The 24,445-nt window shown below is 42.6% G+C and overlaps 1 protein-coding gene across 2 annotated transcripts in view; it reads left to right on the top strand.

Moving 5' to 3' along the window:
- Positions 1-6,170: 6,170 nt before the first annotated feature.
- The window catches only part of pcdh7a (protocadherin 7a), a 41,789-nt gene continuing 23,514 nt past the window's right edge, over positions 6,171-24,445 (top strand). Inside the window, exons 1-4 of one of the 2 annotated variants that reach the window (XM_044190203.1) lie at positions 6,171-8,661; positions 10,292-11,468; positions 16,521-17,303; positions 21,518-21,577. In XM_044190203.1, coding sequence (XP_044046138.1) covers positions 7,238-8,661; positions 10,292-11,468; positions 16,521-17,303; positions 21,518-21,544 — 3,411 coding nt within the window. In that variant the 5' untranslated portion in view covers positions 6,171-7,237 and the 3' untranslated portion in view covers positions 21,545-21,577. The remainder of the gene's footprint in view (positions 8,662-10,291; positions 11,469-16,520; positions 17,304-21,517; positions 21,578-24,445) is intronic. The other variant, XM_044190202.1, reaches the window with a different exon arrangement.

Here is a 24,445-nt window from a genome sequence, read left to right as displayed (position 1 = left end):
TGTTCTGTGGCCCAGTGCAGATTGTTTTTGATTTGTCCACTGGGAGGAAAAATATATGACAAAATAACTCAAAACTATTCTCCAAAAACATTGAGGGTAAAACAGTGTGTACATATGTGACATTACCAACTAGAAAACTACTGCACATGTCCTCAGGGGCAAAGTGCACAGTGCATAGAGCAGAATAAAAATCTGAAATAAAATTGTAGCACTGTTCTGCTCTACCAGGCTGTGTGAAAAGCACCCAGTTTGTTTACTATCAACCCAAAAGTAATGCTATCTATCCTGTGTACTTTTGCTGCATTATGGAGTTGGTGATTGCCTACTTAGAGTAAAATAAAGAGTCTAAGTGTGTGTAAGTTCTCACTTCTGTTGAACCTTTAACTCATTCAACCTCACTTATCTAAGTAAATATAAACCACAAAAACCACTATACTTAAGCCACGACTTAATATATCACGGCTCCAGTCGCACATGCGACCAAAAATCTATCAAGTGCGACTAAACATTTTCATTGGTCACACTGGTGCGCCTGAAATTTAGCAGGTCTGATAAAATAAAATAATATAATGTATGTAAATATTTTTTAACAAACACAGATTGGGTGTGCAGTGGTGATGCGCGGATCGACTCTGACGTGATCCGAATGTACACATAAACCATCCACCCACCACCCACCCGCACCGGCATGGACATTTCACTCCACCTCTACTGGTCCCTGTAGGCTATATTGCAGCTGAAATTACGTTGAAGAGCGCAAGCTTTCCAGGTGATTTCATTAATGTGTGTTGTATTGATGTATGAGTGTTTTCTTTAACTATTTCATTGAATGATTAGAGAGGCTGATTTCAGTCATTTTAAATGTTTTCATGCGCGGAGTAATGTCACAGCAAATATTGTGGGATATTTAAGCAGCAAAACTAAAAATTGTAGTTATAAACTTGACAGGACAGAGGAAATGCTCAAGAGGAAACAGAATTAAACTTTTAGCTTCTGGAACACATTTTTTTAGACAGCTCTAATTGAGCTCAGGATTTATCAATAAATGAATGAAGTTGACAAATTATAAACATATTTTGGCCTATCATTAAACACAACTCATTACTAGGCCCTTCAAATGTTCTATCAGACAGAAGGCAATTGACACATTTTTAATTTGGTAAAATTTACTAAATATTGAGGAAACTGTTTTGTTTAAGTTTCAATAACTATTTCGTTTTCACACTAAGTGTTGGTTAATGTCGGTACTGTCATTTTAAGAGATCGCATATTTTGGGGTTATTAATAATTGGATTATTATTGTCAATGAACAGGACTTGATAGTTGGGCAAAGTTGGGGTGCGCACACCATGCATACCTTCGGTTTAGGAGGATGTTAGGCCAAAATAAATTAAAAAACCATGATAGTTCACCACATGTAAACTCATGTAGCCTACCTTTCATACAAACTAATTAAGCTGCATTCATAGTAGTAAGTTTAAACACTTACAGCCATGTAAAATCCCTGCATTACATGTAACTAAACATGGAAAATAGAGAAAATCCCGAAGGGATAATAATAAAAAAGGAAAGGAAAGAATATGATACAATACAATATGAAAGCTAAGGATGATCCCCAGGGGTAAATTTAGATGTCAAAGCAGCAAAAGAGAAAACAGTTATAGACAGATATACAGATATAGATCAAGGCTACACAAATTGCATATAACAATATATACATGCCTAAGTATACTGGTAAGGAAAGTATGTCATTATTATGGCAAATATACACATTATATACCAGCATGCACAGGATATACAAATGCAGGTCATATACACACTTCAAACTAAAAGGATTTCTAAGTAGTGAAATCCTACAACAGCTGGCCATATTAGGTTGCAGGACAATTAGCAGTAATTATCAACCCCCTGTACTTTATATGTGTCATATCCCTGTTGGTTTCAGCTTGTGACTTCTGTTGCTCTTTGTCACTGCAGTTTGTCTATGTTGGAATATGCTGTCACGATTTTGGACACTCTCCCCTGGACCTATTAAATATTTTAACAGTTTTTAGACTGATACGCCTGCAGTTAGAGCACAAATGATTTGGCCTCTTTAGAACACTGTTACAGTAGTTGTTTCATGTTGCTTTGAAAAGACATCAAACTGCTGATTACCAGGCCTCATCTAGCTGACTAATTGGCATCCCAGCAAATATTGAGATGTTGAAGGACTGTTGTTTGAATGTCCAATCAAGACGTCCAGTTATGGTTCAAAAATAGTTGTGCCAACGTCCAGGACATTACCTGGCCATCCTTACTGGGCGTTCTAGCAACGTCGAAATATGTCGTTACCACGAACAAGCCTATTAAGCTATTCTGCTAAAGTTTATGTACACAGTGTGCATTCAGCAGCTTTATACATCCTAAAAACTGAAAATAATGAGTCAACTAAGTCTAAAAATAATAAGTCAAAATCAACTTTTGGTTTCAAACGGGACACAAACCCTGGTCTAGTGGGTGAAAGCCCTGTGTTTGACCCATTCATCCACCATGATCTCCTCCCTACATGCGTTTTGTCACTCTTTATACAATGACAATCAGGGGGTCAACTTTTTCTCCAAGGCATGAAGGGATGAACCCAGAACAGCGCAGATGTGTGCATAAGTGAACTTAAGTCTCACAATCCAAGATGATGATAAATCAAATCCATTACACCAGATCATGGAGTACCTACCACATAACAACTTTCGGTCCACTTTAGGGGTGTCTGAAATCGTATTACAAGATTCTTCCAGGCATGAATATGGGAAATATATTGTAAAATTTATGATTACAGGTAATAAGGATAAGTAAATGTTTCGACCACCTTTTTATCTCTTTTGGGGGGTCCAAGTCTTAATTAGACCCCATACCTAATAAGGACCACCTCAGTAGCAGATGTTTGCAGATGTGATTAAGTTATTCCAGAGTCCAATTTAATGAAGTGTTTACATTACTTTGACAACCTGTGAGAATTTTATTCTGAAACAAAAATTGGAAAATCATCAATGTTTGTAACAACATTATAAAAACGGAAATAGAGCCATTTTCCATTTAAATTTGTCCTCAAAATTGAATTTTGTGTTGTTTCCATATTACAGATTTTCATGTAGTGAGTCAAACATGAAAAAATCCACTTTCCATTACTACAAAATGAAAAAATTGGGGCGGTTTTAAATTATCTTTGTTATCAAAAGGTGATCTGGAAGCATTCATAGTCAATATTTTTAGCTATGATTTTAGCCAGAGTAGCAGCAGGTCGGGGCAAGAAAACTAGGATACATTATATCCGATTTACTTATTCTATGGTCAGGGATTGATATTTTAATGGTTGGACCTTACCGTTTTGGAAAATATGTCTGATGAGATTTAATAGGCAACTGTAGGAAACTAAAGGGAGAAGAGCAGTGGAAAGCAGGCACATCCTTGGGGTTCACCAGTGGCGATGCTTTCCCCAGCTTAATTTGCTCTCTCCTACCTATCAGAAAGCTGCTGATCCCATGACAGGTGGAGGCAGGCATGGTGAGTTGGGAGAGCTTAGTGTGAAGCAGTTAATGGATCAAAGTGGTGAACGCTGAGCTTAGTCCACCACCAGGCAGGATCCTACCATATATCACTGGGCTTCTCTCTACTGGTCTGCGTAGGAGGTGAATTGCAGAGGGTCCAGTAGGTGGTCTGCGATGTGATTCAGGTGAGTCAACACAAGACTGTCAAAGGGCTTGTAGTCATAATGGCCTTTGATGCATAGTTTTTCCATGGATAGGATTACTACAGTTGAAAGCAGCTAATTAGAGGTTCCATCATTACTGTTATTGCTCTAACGACTAAATGTGCCACAAGTACACTAGAATTAGTGTTGTGTCACTAGACAGCCTCTCGAAACTAAGAGGAGTAATTCATATGTGTGCCTGCACCAAAAGAGAAACAGCAATCAATAAACAATTAGCAATGCTCATTTATGCTGCAAGTTGTGTGGAAAATGTGAGGACACTGAAGAAAAAGCCAAAGCCAATTAAATGGTAGATCAAAAAACATTATTTATAAGAATTTTTTTAAAAATTCCAAAAAAAGTCAGACATCTCTATGGATGATATCTCCAAAACTCGACAACTCAAACCAAAACAGTCTACATGGATAAATAGTACCACAGGTAAGAGGAAAAATATCTATTTTTGATTTTGGAGTGAACTGTCCCTTTAAAAGAGCCTGTGGAATGAGCACAAAATGTCTTCATGATATCTAGCAAACTTGATCCCTGATACTTCACTTGAATACCAGCTGCAGTTGCCAAATGCTATCAAATATGTCAAGATTGTCTTCATTTTCTCCATAGTTCTCCTTGTAGATCATGTGGTGACGCTGTGACGCTTTTTATGATGGCACAAACAGTAGATTATGCCTTTAGGCTATAAAGGATGTCAACCCAGGTTATGTTTCTCCAAAGAACATCCTGCCTTTAACGCACACAAGCGCATGTGCACAGATGCACATACACACACAAACACACACACACACACCACTTTTCATTCAATATGCAAATTGAAACTGCAGTTCATTTGCTGATGAAAGGGGATTCATGCTCAATTATATCTTAATGGGTTGGATATAACAGCATGCTCAGGCCAACCGATTTTTATTAGATGATTTTTTTCAATAAATCAAGTGAAGTAAAAGTGAACTGACCTGACCCAGGCAGCAAAGCTACACCCAGAGAAACATGCACATATATCTCTTTCTCTCGAAAACTTTCTTTCTCTCCCCTCTTCTCCAAATTCACATGCATGCTAATGCACCAGGCACCACAGGGCGAATCGCGCGATTTGATATCGAGGGAAATAAAAGCGCGCGCAGGTCGAACGACAGAGGGCGTGGGTGCTCTTGAAGCGAGCGCGTGCCTGATGCCTCCTGAATACTAAGCATGTAAACCCATAAACACACGCACACAAGCAAGTTCCTCCTGGTGCAGCTGAGAGAGTGACGGATGGAAAAGGAAGAGAGGAAGAGAGAAAGAAATAGAGGAAAAGTCAGTGAGAGATGGAGGAGGAGTCATGAGAGAGAGAGAAAGATATGTGACCTCTCTCTGTAGTTTGTCAGTCTTTGTTTACTCACTGCCAGCCTTGAACTGTTCACTTATAGCTGGTGCACATAACTCTCTCTTGGTCAATACCATTATGGTGAAGAACTCCCTATACTTTGTAGCCAGGCCGGTCCAACAAACGGCCTGACTGGCTTAAAAATTAGAAATGCAGAGGGAGTTTAACAGAGCGGCAGCGTGGAAGCCCCGGTAGTGTTCAATAGCAGCAGACCGCTGCTGCATTGCGCTCCTCACCGAGCAGCAGTGTGTGTATGTATGAGGTGGAGGATAGGTACTGCCGACGAAGGAACAACAGAAAGCATATCTGAGTATTATTAATAAATAAATAAATAATAATACATGCATAGCTTATATATATATATATATATATATATATATATATATATATATATATATATATATATATATATATATATATATAACAGTTCTGAGGGGAAATAAATATGATATATACTGCTTTGCTTTCGCCTGTTTATTTATTTATGTATTTATTTACCCTTAGAATATTGGTTGCAGTAGTGGAGTACAGTAGGCAAGTTATCTAACATCAGGCTGGAACATTAGACAGTGTAGTAGACTACTACAACTAGCCTACAGTATAAATGAATGTGAATGAATATTGTAGCAATTTCCCATTACTTTAGAGAATATGTGATAATTCCTGTCTCTTTCAAAAAAGAATGAATTAAGCCTTCTACACTTGCCCCGGCAAAATAGCTGCACCAGCAGAAATATGACTGAGCACTGGGCTGACTTGTATTAAAGCCAGATCTCTTTTCTTCCCCTCTCTTTGTCCTTTGTATGAATGTGTGAATAAAGATATTCCCCACCAGGAGCTGTCAGCAGCCGGGACACCAACCCATTTAATCTTCCTATATGACAGGAGGAGGTGAGGTCTGTCCCTGGTAACCGACATACACACACGGCGACCCAACACCGCCTCTGCTGCCTCTCCCGTTACAGCTCAGCGATCGAGTTACGCGGCCGGGGAAAATGTTGCAGTAGCGAGTAGAGAGAGAGAGAGAGAGAGAGAGAGAGAGAGAGAGAGAGAGAGACTGCAGCATCGCTTGAGACCGGTAGCAGCAGCAGTCCCAAGCAGTGCAGGTGAGGGGGGGGAGCCAGAGGAGGAGGAGGCGCATGTTGAGAGAGAGAGAGAGAATGCGGGACTCTTGGAAAAAGACGCATCTACACTCGGTCCATCACCGAGGCATCCATCCCAAACACAGGCTGCACAGGATTACGCTAAATTGATGATGATGTTGGGATCTCCCTTTTAGCCCATCAAGAGAAGCTCTTATTTTATGTTTCATCAGAAAAAAATATTATGAGAAACTCGCTCTGAAAAGCACTCTTGTCTCCTCATAACTTGCGTGAAGGAATCCGACGGCTTGGCACGTTGCTCGACTGCGGGAAAAATAGGGAAACGCAGCTGGATCTGAAGGTATGAAAAGATCCAGTAGCAGCATCCCACAGACTTTTTTCAAACTGATTTGTGTTCCTTTTTGGGGGATGTGAGTTAAATTTTCTTCGGCGTCCGGAGAGCCGAGCAGTGTTTTTTTTTCTTTTGTTTGGTGCTGCATTGCAGTTTCTAACTGTGAAAAACGCGAGAAAAGCCGCTGTCCCAAATGTGACTGGAATAAAAAGAACTTACGTGGCATTATGAACTGATAAGCGTCCTCGTGTGACAACGGGATAGCTCTCCGGTTTTACGTGAAAGAAGGGAATGAGAAATAGTGAAGTGGATTAATCAAAGGCGGATGAATTAGTTTTTTTTCTTTTTTCGCAGCATGATGGATTTTATGATATCTCTGTGGCATGAACATCCCAGCAAGACAACGCAATTATTATTATAGAAGTTGAAAAAGCATTGCTGAGCACAGGAGGAGAATAAAAGAAAGGAGCCTGCACCGCTGAAGTGAACTACGGGGAGAGTGCGGAAGCTTTTCTCCGGACCTCAGGCGGCAGCCCGCAGAGAGCGATAGGGAGAAGGCAAGAAAGGATAAATCAAACACCCACGCTGTGAGGTTCACCAGACCACAAAACACCAATAAAGACGAGACAAGCTGCAGCAGAGAGGCAGACAGAGCAGGAAGGAGAGAGAGGCGAGAGGAAGAAGGAGCCATGCAGAGGCTTGGTGCAGTGCACTCCTCCGCGGCGCAGGCTCTCAGCCTCGTGGTCTTAGTGCTGCAGCTGCTGACTCAGCCACCGGGTGCCGACTCAGCTCTCCGGTACCGGGTGGCGGAGGAGGGCCCACCTGACGTCAAGATTGGCAACGTGGCCGCCGACCTGGGCCTCACTGCAGGTACAGGCAGCGGGGATGTCACCTTCGCCCTGGAGAGCGGCTCAGAGTTCTTCAAGATTGACAATGTGACAGGTGAGCTGACAACAGGCCCACGGCGCATCGACAGAGAGAAGCTCCCACAGTGCCAGATGATATTTGATGAAAATGAGTGTTTCTTGGACTTTGAGGTGTCAGTGATAGGGCCACTGCAGAGCTGGGTAGACCTGTTTGAGGGCCGTGTGGTCATAACAGACATCAATGACAACACACCTTCCTTCCCCTCACCTGTGCTCCAGCTCTCAGTTGAGGAGAATCGCCCAATAGGAACCCTTTACCTGCTGCCCACAGCAACTGACAGGGATTTTGGGCGAAATGGCATTGACCGCTATGAGCTGATCCAAGATGGTGGAGCTGGGTCAAGTTCGACAAGACGCACAGCAGGAGGAAATCCCATTACCAGAGTAGATGGAGTTGGGGACCGGAGGGGTAGAAGTGGAGATAATGGAGGAGGAGCCAGGAGCACTGTGTTTGAACTACAAGTTGCAGATATACCAGATGGTGAAAAACAACCACAGCTCATTGTGAAAGGCACGTTGGATCGTGAGCAAAAAGACTCATATGAGCTCGTCCTCAGGGTTCGAGATGGAGGGAACCCACCACGTTCCTCCCAAGCCCTGCTTCGTGTTTCCATCACTGATGTGAATGACAACAACCCACAGTTTGAGAGGTCCACATATGAGGCAGAAATGGCAGAAAATGCTCCTCCGGGTACACCTGTCCTCCAGGTCAGAGCTTCAGACCGTGACATTGGAGTTAATGGACAGGTGGAGTATGTCTTTGGAGCTGCCACTGAATCTGTAAGGAGACTCCTGCGGCTAGACGAGGCAACTGGATGGCTGAGCGTTCTTCACAGGATTGACAGGGAAGAAGTGGCTCAACTGAGGTTCACAGTAACGGCCAGAGACCGGGGTCAGCCACCACGCACTGACCGCACCACTGTAGTTTTGGCTGTCCGGGATGAAAATGACAATGTCCCAGTCGTAGAGATCCGAAAGATTGGACGGATCCCTGTTCGAGATGGAGCAGCATTAGTACCAGAGAATGTTCTGGTGGACACACCAGTAGCTCTGGTGCAGGTGTCAGACCGAGACCAGGGAGAGAATGGGGCTGTGACGTGCACAGTTGTAGGAGACGTCCCATTCACATTGAAGCCAGCTGGTGAAACAGCCCTTCCACCCCTACCTGCAGATGAAGCCTTTGACAGGTAAGCCAAACCAAAGGTAACTCCTCACAGTAAGTTACCGAAATCTCCAGTCATCACAAAGAAAGGAACTAACTGCTTATTAATAAGTAGTTCCAGAATAACTCTGAATAAAGGACTATATGATAGATAATAAGTTACTTGAAAACAGGAATGAACCAGTATCTAATAAGTTTCTGACATCTGGGTAGGATGATGCATTACTTTTCTTGAAGGAACACAAAAAGTGTAAGTAATGGACAGGTAATCATGAATATTTGGATATGTGCCAATAAGCGCCTGATTCAAATTACCAGGAACAATTCATTTAAAACTGGCTATTATTCATCAAGAATATGGCCATAATTAATAGACACTGGTTAATTAACATGCAGGAGCTATCTGTAAACTATACATTCATTTGAACATATACTCTGTATGGTATGTTTAAACATTTGTGTAAAGTGTTACCAAATTAAAAACATTACATCATTCATAGACAAAGAGTATGTATGTTTTTATCAGGGGCAGGTGCCGTTTTTGTCCTGTATGTTTTATAATCTTGACAACTACACATTCACCATGCAGTTGCTTTAAGTCTCACCCACATCACAGCCCCAGTAGGTATTTCTACAAGTTCAGAGAACAGTGGCTCAAGTGTTGTTGTATGCAGATTTCATTTAAGCTTGGTTCAAGTACTCATTCACTAAGGCTACAGAGTAGTTACAATGTCATACAATCTGTACAGTTTGAGCATAAATATTCATTCAAATCAAGGGTTTTAGACTTTTTAGTAATGTTATTCCAGCAGTGCAGTCTGCAAATGTCATTGTCCTTAAGTCAATTGTAAAGATATTTCCTGAAGCTATTGAATGGAAGGAGTGAGAGAAATAGAGAAGGCCATTTTAGGATATTACTGATGCTACTTATGACACCTGTACAATAAGGTTGGTTGTTGTATCGACTATAGGGCTATCCTTGATTAAAGAAATTCTTTGTTGAAGTAATAATCATGAGAGATCTTCAGCAAATCGGTGAGTTGATTTAATTTAAAAAATCTGTCACAGTTTCTCTCTGCAGACGACTGCAGTCGTGCAGGAAGATCTCTTAAAATCTAGTGTGTATTAAAGAACAAAGCATATTAGAGCTGAAATGGTCTGTTGATTAATCAATCAGTTGATTGACAGAAAATTAATTGCAAAACTATTTTGACAATCGATTAATCGTTTCAGTCATTTTTCAAGCAAAAACTCCAATAATTCTCTGGTCCCAGCATTTCAGATGTGATTTGCCGCTTTTCTTTGTTTCAAATCATTGTACACTACATATCTTTGGGCTTTGGACTGTTGGTTGGAGAACACAATACATTTGAGGATGTCACCTTGGGCTCTGTGAAATTAAAATGGGAATTTTCCACTATTTTCTGACATTTATTTACCATATAATAGAACATTCCCTATAAAAAGATCAACACAATGACTACTGACAACATCATTTTTAGTCAACCAACACCCTGGTGACTGATAAGTCAGCTAATTGACTAAGAGGGAGCAGCACTAGTATTGTGTTTGGCTACTTTGGGGACAAAACCTGTATTATTTCTGTGTAGGGGGCAACTACAATCATGAAATGTATTTTCTTATTATTTTCACAGGAATAAGAAAAAATACTTCTTACATACTTCTGCTTTGCTGGACTACGAGGCCATCAAAGAGTACAGTGTTACCATTGTGGCAGTAGATTCTGGCAGCCCCAGTCTGTCCAGCAACAGCTCACTGATGGTGCGAGTGGTAGATATCAATGACCATGCCCCAACCTTTGCCCAGAACATCGTGGAGGTCCACTTTGCTGAGAACAACTCACCTGGGGAAAGGGTAGTCACTGTGGTAGCCACAGACGCAGACAGCGGCAAGAATGCAGAGATTGCCTACTCCCTGGACCCTGCTGCTAATGGGCCATTTTACATAGATGCAGATAATGGAGATATCCGTGCCACCGGGGTCCTGGACCGTGAGCAGCGAGAGAGGTATGAACTCCGGGTTATTGCGAAGGACAAGGGTACCCCGTCTCTGCAAGGCTCTGCGACTGTTGTCGTTCAGGTGACCGACCGCAATGACAACGCGCCAAAGTTTGTTCAGGAAATCTTTACATTCTACGTGAAAGAGAACCTGCTTGCCAACAGCCCAGTAGGCATGGTCACTGTGACTGACGCTGACGAAGGCGAGAATGCAGAACTTAGTCTGTTCGTAGAGATGGATGGAGTTGATGAGAAGACGACAGGAGAGAAGATGGAAGGAGAAGATGGTGAGAAAGAGCGAGAAGAGGTGTTTTCTATTGAGAACAACACAGGAACTATCTTCTCTTCTGCATCGTTTGACCGTGAAAAGCTTTCAACCTACACCTTCCGTGTCCGGGCTGTGGATGGAGGGGAGCCCCGCAAAACTGCCACGGCCACTGTCTCGCTCTTTGTGACAGATGAAAATGACAACGCCCCCTCAATCACCTCTCCAGCCAATGAGTCCTACACCCTCCTTCCACCTGCCAGCAGTGCCCGCACAATTGTCAGGACTGTAACAGCCCTAGACTCAGACACTGGCCCGAATGCTGATCTTCGCTATGCTCTAGTGGGGGGAAATCCCTTCAGACTGTTTGAGATTGGCCACACCAATGGAGTGATCACCCTGGCAGAACCTCTGGAGCGGCGCCATAAAGGTCTGCATCGCCTGGTGGTGCGGGTCAATGATAGTGGGGCCCCCTCTCTCTGTGCCACTGCCCTGGTTCATGTCTTCATCAATGAGAGCTTGGCCAACGCCACCCTAGTAGATGCACAGGTAATCTTTATATATATAGAGATATATATACTATCCTATTTTGGTGTGTGCAGACCTCTATTGTTCCACAGAGTTGGTAATGATAACCAATAATGACAGCGATGATACTGTCCTTTGATCCATTCAAATAATGGCCACTCTGATAACACATTACAATGGTGGAGGGTGGTAATGACAACTGATTGTAGCTGTTTCAACTAAACTGGTAAGAAGATTATTTTCTTGATAGAATGAGATACATGCACAATTTCTACAGTCTGCGTGGTTTTGCAATTTCCTGCCCATTTTTGAGGAAGTAATTGTGTCTATATTTGTCCCAGATAAAGAACCCCATTTCTTTTTTGAGGGCTATTGGCAATGCCAGCCTCTTTGTAGTTTGGATGTTCTTTGTCCAGCATACATTCTTATAATGACTATGTGGTTAAAATAACTGTTATTACTGAAGTGGTTCTTCTTTTATGGTACATTGAACTCAGAGCTTAGAGCATTAGGTGTGTGTGTATGTGTGTGTGTGTGCGGGACAGAGGGACAGAGAGAGAGAGAGCATTAGGGGTGAGTGTTTCAGAGAGGCAGAGAGAGAGAGATGGGCCTGTCCCAGTTTTGGCCTTGTAATACAGAGTAGGTTGAAGTATGTTCATTTGAATAAAAGTTGTACTTTAGCAGTGTCTCTTCACTATAGGCCTGAATATTGATGAGATTTAGGAGTTTTCATTGTGTCATGCAGCGCATTCTGAGCAGAACAGAAGTGGTCAGACTTAGAGGAAAGTAACTGAAAACTACTATAAACTCTAAATGAATAATGTTTACAGGGGGAATAAAGGGAATGTGAAATAGATGTGTACTGGTACATCTGCTATTATTGAATAAATCTATGTGGTCCTCTGGAAGGACTTTACAGCAAGATTAGAGTTGGCTTGAATAATCCACACTGAGGTGAATAGGTAATTGAGACTCAAATACATTACTGAGATACCAGAAATAACTACAACAGCATTAGTTCAAATTTAGCTTATGCTTATGCTTCCCATTATGCTTGAAAAAATGTCGAACTAAGCTATAAATGCTGGCAGGTAATAATTACTAAAACTTTGTCTCTGGTGTGGGCAAAGTAATTTGTATTGACTAATAAATTAAATTGGCTCAGTGGCCTTGTGGTTACAGTGTTTGTTCTGAGACTAGCAGCTTGTGGTTTTAACCCCTCCTTTTTCATATATATTTTCTCTGAGGAAAAGGTCTTCAACTGTCAGGTCTGTGCATGTGCATGTAACATGACGTGACATTTGAGAGGAAAGGACAGACAGATAAGAGGCAAATAAACAATGTTTCAAAGCAGTAAGCACTGATTTTGTTAGTACCCAAAAATACTGTGCCATCCTGAAATACCTTGACAGGTCGCGTTTGTATCAAAACACTCAAAAAAAGTGTTTTATGGCACTCTGCCTAACCTGTGTGAAAACATCAGTCAAAGATTGTGATTTCAGAGGACACACCTTACAGTGCAAAACATGTGGTCATTTTGTAGTGCTTCCCTGGATGTTTCAGTTTGTCTCAAACAGAGAATAAAATCGAAGCAGCTGGGGGAATGTGTATACTTTCCAAATGAGTAATAGCTGATTTTCCATTTTCAATTATGTTACTGTATAGCTTATTCTAGGAAGTTGCATAGCAACTACAATGACGTGCTTTGTGTACCCTTTGAGTTCTCGGTATCCTTGTTTTGAACAACACTTAAAGCTAAATCTTGCGTTTCAGTAGCAGAAAAACACATCCTGTATAATCATAGCCTGAGAGTTTTGACTCACCTCATATGGAGACAACTTGGTATACAAAAAATGTGGTTCGTGACACTCTTAACGAAGACCAACAACCGAGTACAGATAGAAGGTGTAGTATTTGAGTAGAACACCTCATGAATGTAACGCTGTCATTTAAGAGTAGAATCAAAAGTACAAATTGAACAATCAAGGGGGTGAGGATTAGAATAGAACACTTGGTAAGCAGTGGAACAGTGATGTTGACAGGTGGAATTAACTGCAAAGTGCCTAAATGTCCGGGGCCATTGAATGGAACAATAGGGTGTAATATGTCCAAGTCGGTATAAAAGCCGTCTTTGATTACAATATGCATAGTTTAGTTTGATTGTAGGGAGGAACTTGGCGGAGTAATTGAGTAGAAGTCATTGAAGAGAGAATACCTCCATCTCATAATGAAGTCAAACTGAGTGGTGGATGAATGCCAGATGTAATTAGGGAAGGAAAACGGCTGCTACTGCTGCAGCACCGCGGCAGAAAATGACTCCAGTCTTTTCTATCCAGCAGCACTGGGTGAACCACATGTTGGGTAATTAGCTACAATATGATGCTGCAGAGTTTGAGCTAGAGGAAGAAGGAGTTAGAAATAGTTGTGATATTTTAGACATGGTTGTCATTTGGGAAACTTTAGGTGCTTTGTACATCAGAAGTACCCTGTACTGTGAATCTGATTAAGGCTTTTAGTGATAATATTTTCACATTCTTACAATTTGTGTTTCATCTCAGATCAGTAGTTTTTTAAAATCTTGTAAATGTGGGATTGTTTCCATGTTTTTAAATATGTACATTCAGCTTTGTTAATCATAATTAATTATATTAATAGAATTACGATTAACTGCAGCTCGCTGTTCTTATGATAAGCTGTGAATACATTGAGCTACAACTAGGATCAGGCAACTTTCTAAACTTGGGTCAATAGTGTGGTCAGGGGAAATCTCCTTGTCTTGGTCATAGCATCGGCATCTGCAGTGACATGCAGATAACAGAATCCTTGGAGAGTGGAACAGATAGATGGTGGTGTTAAGCCCATCTGGAACAAGGCTCATGCAGCAGAATAGAAGATGCCACAGGGAGTTTGGGATGCATCAGAGGGATGAGTTCGAACGTGGCGGTAGAGGTGGCCGCTGCTCCTATCCCGCTCCTATCCTGCTGAACACTTAACTGCCCTGCGTGTGCCTATACACACTTACGGTATATACACCTGCACTTGGATGGCTATACATAGCTTGCACTTAGTGGGGTATCTCTTCTTCTCACATGCACACACATACATGAACATGTGACTTGACTCACAATCATACACCTTGCACTTTCAATTGCTTCTCTCTGTCACATGTGTCTGCACACACACTCCCAATTGCACACATAATACAGCAGACAGTGCAGGGATGCGCTAAGCCAGAGAGATGCCCAGCAGAATGAGAATGGAAAGGAATACTGCAGGCAAAAGGAGAACAATGGGGCTGAGGGGAGAGCGGAGCCTGGCGGAGAGGCCCTTATGCAGTGGAAGCAGAATAATGGAATAGAACCAACACAACTCGCTCAAAAACAATAAAACTTAACCCAGAGATAGATGGTGATGAAACAATAGAATATAACCCATTCTTAGCTTGGGGGTGACGAGAAGTGAGAGTGAATAATGTGGCTCTATACGAGTAAGCCTAATATGCCTTGGATAATGCAATAAGCAAGTCACACAGTGCAGCTGAGTGAGCAGCACTCTCGGCAGTATTACCAATGCTCCAGGTTATACTGTAGTTATTTTATTTGGTTATTGCAAACCATGGGGGCTCAATTTTAACTTCACTCTCTCACCTTCACTCTCTGTTTGTCTCCCGTGTCTTCCTGCAAGCCTTATTACGCACCATTCTTAAGGCAGCAGGGATTACATGAGTATATAATTTCCAGCCTTGACAGGCCAAAGGAATTGTCGTATGAGCTCCGAGACGAGATGTCAAGGCTGCAGAATTAGTTGTCTCACTAACGGACAGCTTACACTCTGTGTGGGCTTGTGTAGGTGTATGCATACATTTCAGTGTGTGTGTGTGTGTGGGTTCTGTATTTTGTCACTGCATAATGATTTTCCCAACATAGTTGCTGCTATGTATTGATTAGATATATTCAAATGTATGACCCTGCCCCATATTATCAGCAGGGTTCTGCAGACCAGACCTCCACAGCCTCATTGTCTCCTGTCATCCTGGCGAGCAAGGCTCTATAACCAGTAATGGCTGTGTTTGTGCTTCAGCATAACCCACTTTCTTGTAATGATCCTTTTATTAGTGTACACGCTCAGAGCATGTCTGTGTGTGTGTGTGTGTGTGTGTGTGTGTGTGTGTGTGTGTGTGTGTGTGTGTGTGTGTGTGTGTGTGTGTGTGTGTGTGTGTGTGTGTGTGTGCATGCCCTCAGCACTGCATATGTGTTTATAATGGAAGATCAATGTTATTTGTCTGCTCTATCTTAAACCCAAATATAAAATATTTTATAAGTGTAATATATATTGATCAAAATGGATTAGCATGGATTTGCCTTGCATCCAAAAAACAACTATTATGCTTAACAGAACAACAAACTCAAGGCCATAAAGAGACAAAAAGAAAATGGCTCTAAAAATTATTCCATAGAGAACACATATTTACAGTAGCCTTCTATCCTTCTGTCCATCCAATTCTCAGTGCAAAACATTGTGATAGCAAATCCTTAACAAATCCACGCCTACGCTATCATTTACAATAGGGACATTGTTCATTGATGAGACAGAAGATGTGTTTGTGTGGGGATGTAGTCATAGCATGTCTCTTGCCTTTATTGTGCATTTATTGACAATTACTCCTTCTTTTCCTCTTCTAACCATCCATAGTCTAAAGTTTCCTTTTATTCATTTAAACAGCATAATCCTAGGCATTTCCTGTACCAGTGCAGATGATGCGTCATCACAAGTGGAGAATTACAGACACAACTTGAAATACTGCAACTCGGAAGCAAGAGCAATTATATATTTAGTGACACGCTATGTGTCTGGGAATAATGGAGAAGCTCCCCCACTAAAACGCAATGATGAGTTTAATTAAGTTGAAGATGCTGTTTGATGTTTCTCTGTGGCTCACACCCACTGTGTCATCCTTTACAGTTGCCGTTTTGGACTTTTTTCTCATTGATGGTTTGTCTCTTTTTGTTGCCTTTCCTCCTTCACTCTGCATCTTCTCTCTCTTGTTCCTCTCCACTATCCCTATCACCCCAGGTGGCCCGAAGCCTGATGGCTCCACTGTCACTGGACATTGCAGGGGACCCAGACAGCGAGCGTGCATTAGGGAAACAGCGCCTCAGTGTTGCTATTGGAGTCCTGGCGGGAGCCGCAGCGGTCATCCTGGTTATCCTCCTTGTAGTCACAGCTCGTCAGTGCGGCGCTCAGGGCAAGAATGGTTATGAGGCCGGTAAGAAGGAGCCAGAGGAAGACTTCTTCAGTCCTCCAGGGGCTCAACCACAGGCCGGCCGCGGCAGGGGATCAGACCGTGGACGCAAACCTCGCCGGGACAAACGCAATGGAAGTGGCAGTAGTGCAGCTGCAGGAGGAGGGAAGTCAGACAGATCACTCTACAGCGGTATCGTCACGGTCAACGGGCTGCGTCGCCATGCCAATGACGACGATGAGGAGGATTTGAGCAGTGCTAGTGAGCGCCTGGCAGCCCGCTACTGTGTTGTGGACGGCGACCCCGGCAGCCCACGGATGGGCGGCGGCAGGAGACACCAGTCAAGCCCAGATCTGGCCAGGCACTACAAATCCAGCTCACCTCTCCCTGCAGTGAATCTACAGCCCCACTCCCCCCCAGCTGAGGGAAAGAAGCACCAGGCAGTCCAGGACCTGCCTCCCTCCAACACCTTTGTGGGTAGTGGGGGTTGTGTGGGGAGTGCCGGATCCAGCAGCAGCAGTAGTGGGGGCAGTGGCAATGCAGATGCCATGTCCCTGGGATCTGACCAGTGCTCAGAATATGGCTGCCAGAATGGGAACAAGTACAGCAAACAGGTAGGATCTCTGGGAAGGGACTGGGATGACATAGTCTCTATGGATCCTCAATTTTGGCTGGCTCTGTCCCCTCTTTATTTAAATGTATCTTAAAAATCTCAGTCAGCTCTTTCTCACACTGTCTTACTCCTGATATCTGTCACTTCCTCCTCCTCCTCCTCCTCCCCGGCTTCATCTCTTCTTATGCACACATCTGCTGACATACTGTACTGCACTCCCTGTTGCTAACCAACGTTGGACTGGGGGGAAAAGGGGACTGAGTATACTAATCGTGTGAGGAGGGCCCACAAAGATACTAGAATGAATAGCTGTGGATGCACGGAGGGGCCCATAGAGAATGGGTCCAGAATTTTGTGCTGCGCTCCTGTCGCTAATGTCTAAACACCTTTTTATCTGCAAAAAATAGTCAGTGTGTCTGTGTCAGCATCCTAAGCCTATGAGCAGTGTGACAGTACCCTGCTGTCAGAGTGTGTGTGTGCTCCGTGTCAAACATCAGCCCTCTCTTTAGCAAGATCTAATGTGGGGGACATGAGTCAACCCCCTACTGTAGCCAAACAAAATGCGAATGTGCATTTGTGTATACATGCATGACTGTGTGTGTGTGTGGGACCATGTGTATAAACCCCTGAGGAGTTCAGTTGGACTAAGGAAACAGAGGGAGTGGGCGAATAGTTGCTTCCAACATGGTAATTGGTCATTTTGTGTTTCTGTTTCCCTAGTCAAGCTTTAGCATATATGTTCATTCCGTAAATATTATCAGCTGCATTGATAATGAATGCACTGGCTTTAGTGTTTGCTCAGGAAGCTGCAGTTAAAAGCTGAAGTCCTGCTGACAAATAAATACTGCATAGAGACAGTCACTCACCCCTCTACCCACACAAACACACGCATTAATTCAACACACACAGGCACCATCTATCATCGTAGACACACTGACACAGCAGGGTCTCCCAAGTCCATGGAGAGTACTCCCAAGAGTGATGTTTGAGTGACAGCTAACCCTTCTTAAAGGGGCGGTGTCTCATTTCCTTGACGGACAGTTCTACATTTATCCTCCCCGTGGTCAAAAAGTGCTGATGTGGTCATTAAAAGGGAAGGAGAGGAGCTTCTTAGGCTAATCAATTCATACATGGGCTCTCTGATCCTGCTCAACACGCACACACACGCGCAGGAACACGCATGCATCCGCATACACACACACACACACTCCAGAGGTTAATCCATTACAGAGTCAATCCTCTTAATCTGCCGTTCCCAGGGAAAGAAAATGCTTACTGGGAGAGTTTGGTGTTCATGCTTACGTGTACTCAAAACACGCCAGCACACATACAGAAATACGCAGATACACAAATTGACAGCGTAATGAATTATTGATCGTATGGGGTAATTAACTCCTCTTCTGCAGTGGAGTCTGCCCCCTCCCCACCCCAACCCACCCCTAAAATATCCAACAGCCAGTGGTTTCATACACAGCTCTGTGTGTGTGTGTCTGTGCATGTGTCTAAGACTTTGGATGCTCGTGTGTGACTGCGTTGACGTACGTGTCAGAATTTGTTAACAGTTTGGCGACATGTGCAGGTTTGTGTTGGTGGGTGTCTGTCACTGTGCTTGAGGGACTGCTTATTTCATGAAGGCATATGCATTTTATATGTGAGTGCAAGTGAGAGATAGACTCAGGGAGTAATAGGTGGCGAGTATGTGCCAAATGTAGGAACTGGGACGCTGACAGAATTTGGAATAGCATTAGATCAGGAGTGGGAGAGAATTACAGGAGGTTAGGAGGGGTGGCGGATGGAGTAAACGAGATGGGGGGGGGGCTTTGAATTTCAAAGCTACTTTACTGGGTCAGTGAAAACTCTAAAAACTGTTCATATGAAGTCAGCACATCATCAGACCAACTAGGGTGCTCAAAATAGGAAAAAAATAAATGGAAAAAAGGCAAGTAATACAAACTGGGCATCATGGATGAAGATCAAGATTGCATCATAGGCAAAAACATGATAAAACAGCTCAGTCAATGGTGTTGGATCATTTTAAATCTAAATTGCTCACAGAGGAGAGGGAGAGGAGATGGAAGAGGAAGGATACCCATATCAGTGGCCATGAATAAATACAAAAATGAACAGGAGAAGAGAGGAAAAGAGTGTAAAAGAGTGACAAAGGGGATGTTGAGAGAAACAAATTACTTTGTTTCTCTAGAAAAAAGCTTTGTTTTATTTAACAAAAGAAGTTACATTAAAGTTCTAAAATGTTAAATGTTTTCTGAATACAAGCAGACAAATAAATAAATAAAATGTAGTCTAAAATAAGCAAAATTGTGATTTAAAGCTCTAAATATTAGACAAAAGAATGAAGTCTACAAATCTGGCATGACATTTGAGGCCAACATTTGATACTAGTTTTTCACTACTTCATACTCAGTGCCACAGACACATTTGGTCGGTGCCCGAAAAGTATTGAGGTTCGATACTGAGCCCTAATGCTGATGGAGAAAGTGTAAAGGAGAAGGTTGGCGTATGTGCTTTCAAGTAGGGAGAGGCAGGGAGAGTGAGTGAGAGAGAGAGAGAGAGAGAGAGAGGTCTGGTTTGGGTGGCAGCCAGAGAGTGAGAGTGGACTGCTGAGATGTGGGTCATCAGGATACCCGTTGGCATCAGGACACATTAATGATCACAGCAGTCACATGGCACTGCAGTCAATATGGGCAAAGTGGCCTCGTTCTACCCTCTAACCACTACCACACACTCCACCACAAAACAGTTTTTCCTGTCCTCTGTCCTCAATCAACCACAACAAAGGTCATAGTGGTTGTTTGAACTCTCTGGTTTTCATCATTTACTTGTCTTTTTATTGTGTAAGTTATCTCGAGGAACACTTTGCACTGTCCTTTTCTTTCTTTTTACCTCTCCTTTTGACCCTTTGTTCCTCTCTGTCATTCTTGGGCTTGCTTTGCCATATGCGTGGGCATAAATCCCAACACCCAACCACTGCTACCTTTGCGTCTTCCATGCACCACACTGACCTCTGAGTATTAATCGACTCAGCGTTTTCACTAGTGCGACTTCTTCTTTTACTGTAGTGAGCACTTTTTCTCTCTGGACCCAGCGTGTGCGTAGGGGGGGGGTACGTGGTGCCACAAAGGCTGAATCAAACCAGACACACACCCACATCCACAAACACACACACATATCCAAAGTCTAATCAATGTGCCGTTTACAAGGCCAAGACTGCAGTAGAAACAGGTGGGTTGACAGTGCAGTTTTTTGTGCATTGCACAGTTTCACAACGCTTGGTGAAGGTCAGTGCTGGGCTGTCACGACACGGGGTGCCACAGTGTTTTGACACAGCAAGGACAGGCTATGGAGATTAGTTTGTGGTGAATAGAACTCATCCGGCCAGTCTTGTCCATCTAATTGGACTGTATGGACGGCTGCTGGGGGAGAGATTAGGTCTACTGGATTATAAAATTGAAAAGCAGCTTTTGATTTCAACGAAATCCCTCCAGGATTAAATATGATGAACGTCTGTCATAGACTTACACTCAACCCTCCATGCACTCAGGCATGCCACATGAACGCTTACACACATACACCTCCTGTGATAACATGCAGCGTGCATTAGGTCACGGGGGTGAAGGCACTGCCAACCAGAAACAAACAGAAACACACACACACTCCCCTCTATCTTTCTCTCTGTTACACACGCACATATTGTAACCGACCCATGACCCCTGTCATGGTGATACCAACGCACTGATGTATTTATTAAAGCCACAATGAGGTCAGGCCACGCAGCCAGCCATATGCTCACAGGGTGAGTAGATGGGGAGGTGGGGGTAAGCGAGAGGTGAGAAGGACGAGGTAACCAAAGCGGGGATCACTCAACGAGCCAGACTGAAAACTGATCTACTGACCTGGAGACAAAGAACGAAGGGAGGGTACAGGGAGGAGGTGAGAGTCAGTGGGCATCAGGATCATATGGATACCTTACAAATATAATGTGTTTAAAGGTGCTTTCACACCTGTAGTTCAGGTCCACTGGTCCAGACCAAAGAAAAACATTAAACATTGGTGCTTTTTTGTTCTAGTCTGTTTTGTGTTGAACTTATTAATAATAATTATTTAATAATTCATAAAATAAAAAATGTATATAACGAACCAAGAATTGCAAACATTAAATCACTTTGACTGTCTTTTTTTTTCTATTTGACGCTTTAGTCGACCTGTCATCCTGCAGCGCTATGAGGACCTGCCGCAGAAAAACAAGAATTTATTCTGGTAACCAGCCACAATACATGCTGCACTGCGTTGCAATTTTTGTTTTTATTCATCTTCTCTGGTGGTCACAAAGCGCTCTTTAAAGTAATAGCTGGTTGTGAGCCTTATTAGTTAACACTGCTACTGGATCTAATCTTTTGTACCGTAAATCATGAATGATTAAGTTTTACTACGTTTTGAAATACAGACGTGATAAAACTCCCCACATTTGTGTTACTTTGGTTGGAGTAGTAGAAGATGGATAATGTAGGAGATGGATAACATTTGCTATGATCAACAGACAAACATACCCTGTTTATTTGTTTAGTTATGCTTTTTAATTCAAATTCACACGTCTTCAGTCACAGAATCTATGTTGTTCACTTTAAAGCAATACAGTTCAAATGACGACATTTGTACGAGCCTAAACCAAACAAAAAAAGTTTGACAAAAAAGTCTTAACTGAAGGTCCACTTAATAGCTTTTAAGAGCTTTCAAAGTCATCTCACAGTCTTCCTCAGTGGATTGACTTTGCTCACTTGTCATGGAGATAGATCAGCAGTGATCATGTGAACTTCGGCCATGTCATGTGGTCGTAGGTGGAGGAAAAACTGTAACCAATTCACCTCATCACCAGATTTCATTTGAACTGCACCAAATATGGTAGATGTGAAAACACCCTATCTACACCAGACGCATTTTAGCCACATCTTGAAGCAACCATTTTCATTTCATGTCTATTTTCTACTGACTTAGGTGTGAACTACACTGATTGTGTATTGGGCTGTGAGCGCTGTCATAAACCTTTCCGATTGCACAGCTGTACTGCAGTTGAGTGCATCCAATGTAGAAAGTGACGAAGGACTGCAGCTACTGTTGCTGTGCTGACCTGTTGCGTTCACAGCCAGAGTAGACAAGGTGTAATTCCAAATGTCCTCAGTTGTATGAAGATGAGACCTCAAAAATTATGTTTTGGTGAAGGTAAAAGTAAGGGGAAGCATGTAGTGGTGAGGGTTGAGGTTAGTTTTAGGAGTCATGGAATGAAAGTCAGTGGAATGTCCTCAAAAATGTATTCAAAGATGTGTGTGTCTATGTTTCCATGTATGTGAGCTCAGGACAAAGACAGAAAGACAAAAGCAAGGGGAGAATCAGAGGGAGTGAGATTGCGGGAGGCAGAGGGAGAGAAATTGTCTGTTTCCTCACACATCAAGGTCACCCAGAGTTGGAATGTGAATGGAAGTCCCCTGTCTGTCTTGGCTGTTTACCACACACGATAATACAGACAGGCTGTTCAGCTAATAATGTTACTGTGTTAACAACTCCTCCCTTCAGCTTTTGTTTCAAGCTCTCTGTGAAATGGCAGGAATGTGGGAATGTCATTCCTACACACACACGCACACATGCAGACAAGCTGCGGCAGGGACAGGAACAGCAGACACTGTCGGACGTGTGATTTTAACACGCGCAGACGTGCCCACTGAAACACGCTCTTGTGTGTACATAATAGCACATAATTACACACCCTCCCAGATCCTTATGCATATACGCTTTTCACCGCAAGCAGACAAACTCTGATAAGAATATGATGACACACAAGCGGAGAGGAAAGTTTTCCAGCTCTTACATCAGTTTCTTCTTCCATTCCCTCTGGATCAAATCACATGCACAAGCCCAGGCACACTCTGTCTCCTAGAATCACACACATCCATACAGGCTTACAAACACACTCTCTCTTAACTCCCTGACACACACACACACAAAGACCTACATAGCGAACCCCTCGCTGAGATGCTTCCTTTTATTTGGTTCTTGAAGACTCTGCTCTGTATTGAACAGCTCTGCATTGAGCTCATCTGCCTTACAGCATTACCTTAATGGCTGTCTGTGGGTTGAGCAATTTTACCCAATATTGCTAAACAAAAACGCTCTTTCTCGCACTAGACAGGGATTCTAGACAGCTTAGTAGCCCTTTGACTGGTTTTATCCACCTACACAAAAGAATCTTCAGTGCATTAAGTGGTATTGAGTTGGGTTGAATTAAATTGACTTGAATGGATTTTGAATTAAACTGAATTGGACTCAGCCCAACCCAGCTCAATTACATAATTCAAATTGTATGGAATCGAGTCGGATTGAGTCAACTCAAACTGAATCAAACTGAAATTAAGTGAGCTGAAGTGAAGTGATTTAAATTTGTTTACCTTGCTAGTGGATGTGAGTGACTTTTGTTATATCACAATATTGACATAATATCATTGGCTTCATTTTGTTAAACATGTCCTGAAAATAAAGTTTTATACTTGTCATCTTAGTTTTATAAGCTTGTACATTTAAGGTTGTAGCTGTAAACTCTGTTCTGAAAGTTTATATGTTCAGGTCTGTGCTTGTGGGCTTAATGTTTTAGCTTGACAGAGAAGTTCAAACCCTTCCTTTCTGTATCACTTCTGCCCACCTGGCCAATCAATGCGCACAGTGGGCGTGATCGTCGGTTTGTCTGTTTCAAAAGTTACCAAACGATGATCCGACAAGCACAAGCATCATTTTACAGTAACCACAGCGAGGCCTTAATTTCCTCTGTTATAGGGTATATACAGATTTATACGTCACATGTTTAAGGTATTTTTTAATAAATGGTCAGGTATTTTACCTGGTTCTGGTACATCATTAGTTCAGTCAGGAGATACGTAATTGCTGAGATGCTTAAAGAATAATAAAATGATTTATTGACATAGCGCACAATAGGAAGGATGAAGAAGTGTTTGGCGATTAGACCCCATCGTGACGTCATATTTCAAGGGGGGGATGCAGTGAGCTGTACAGGAAGACGGCAATGAGATTATTGGCTCACAGAGGTTGTGGCAAAATCAGATTGGTTTAACTTGAACTTAC

This window comes from Siniperca chuatsi, linkage group LG3 (genome assembly GCF_020085105.1).
Source record: "Siniperca chuatsi isolate FFG_IHB_CAS linkage group LG3, ASM2008510v1, whole genome shotgun sequence".
NCBI classification, from domain to species: Eukaryota; Metazoa; Chordata; class Actinopteri; order Centrarchiformes; family Sinipercidae; genus Siniperca; species Siniperca chuatsi.
This window is presented reverse-complemented; position numbering and strand designations above follow the sequence as displayed.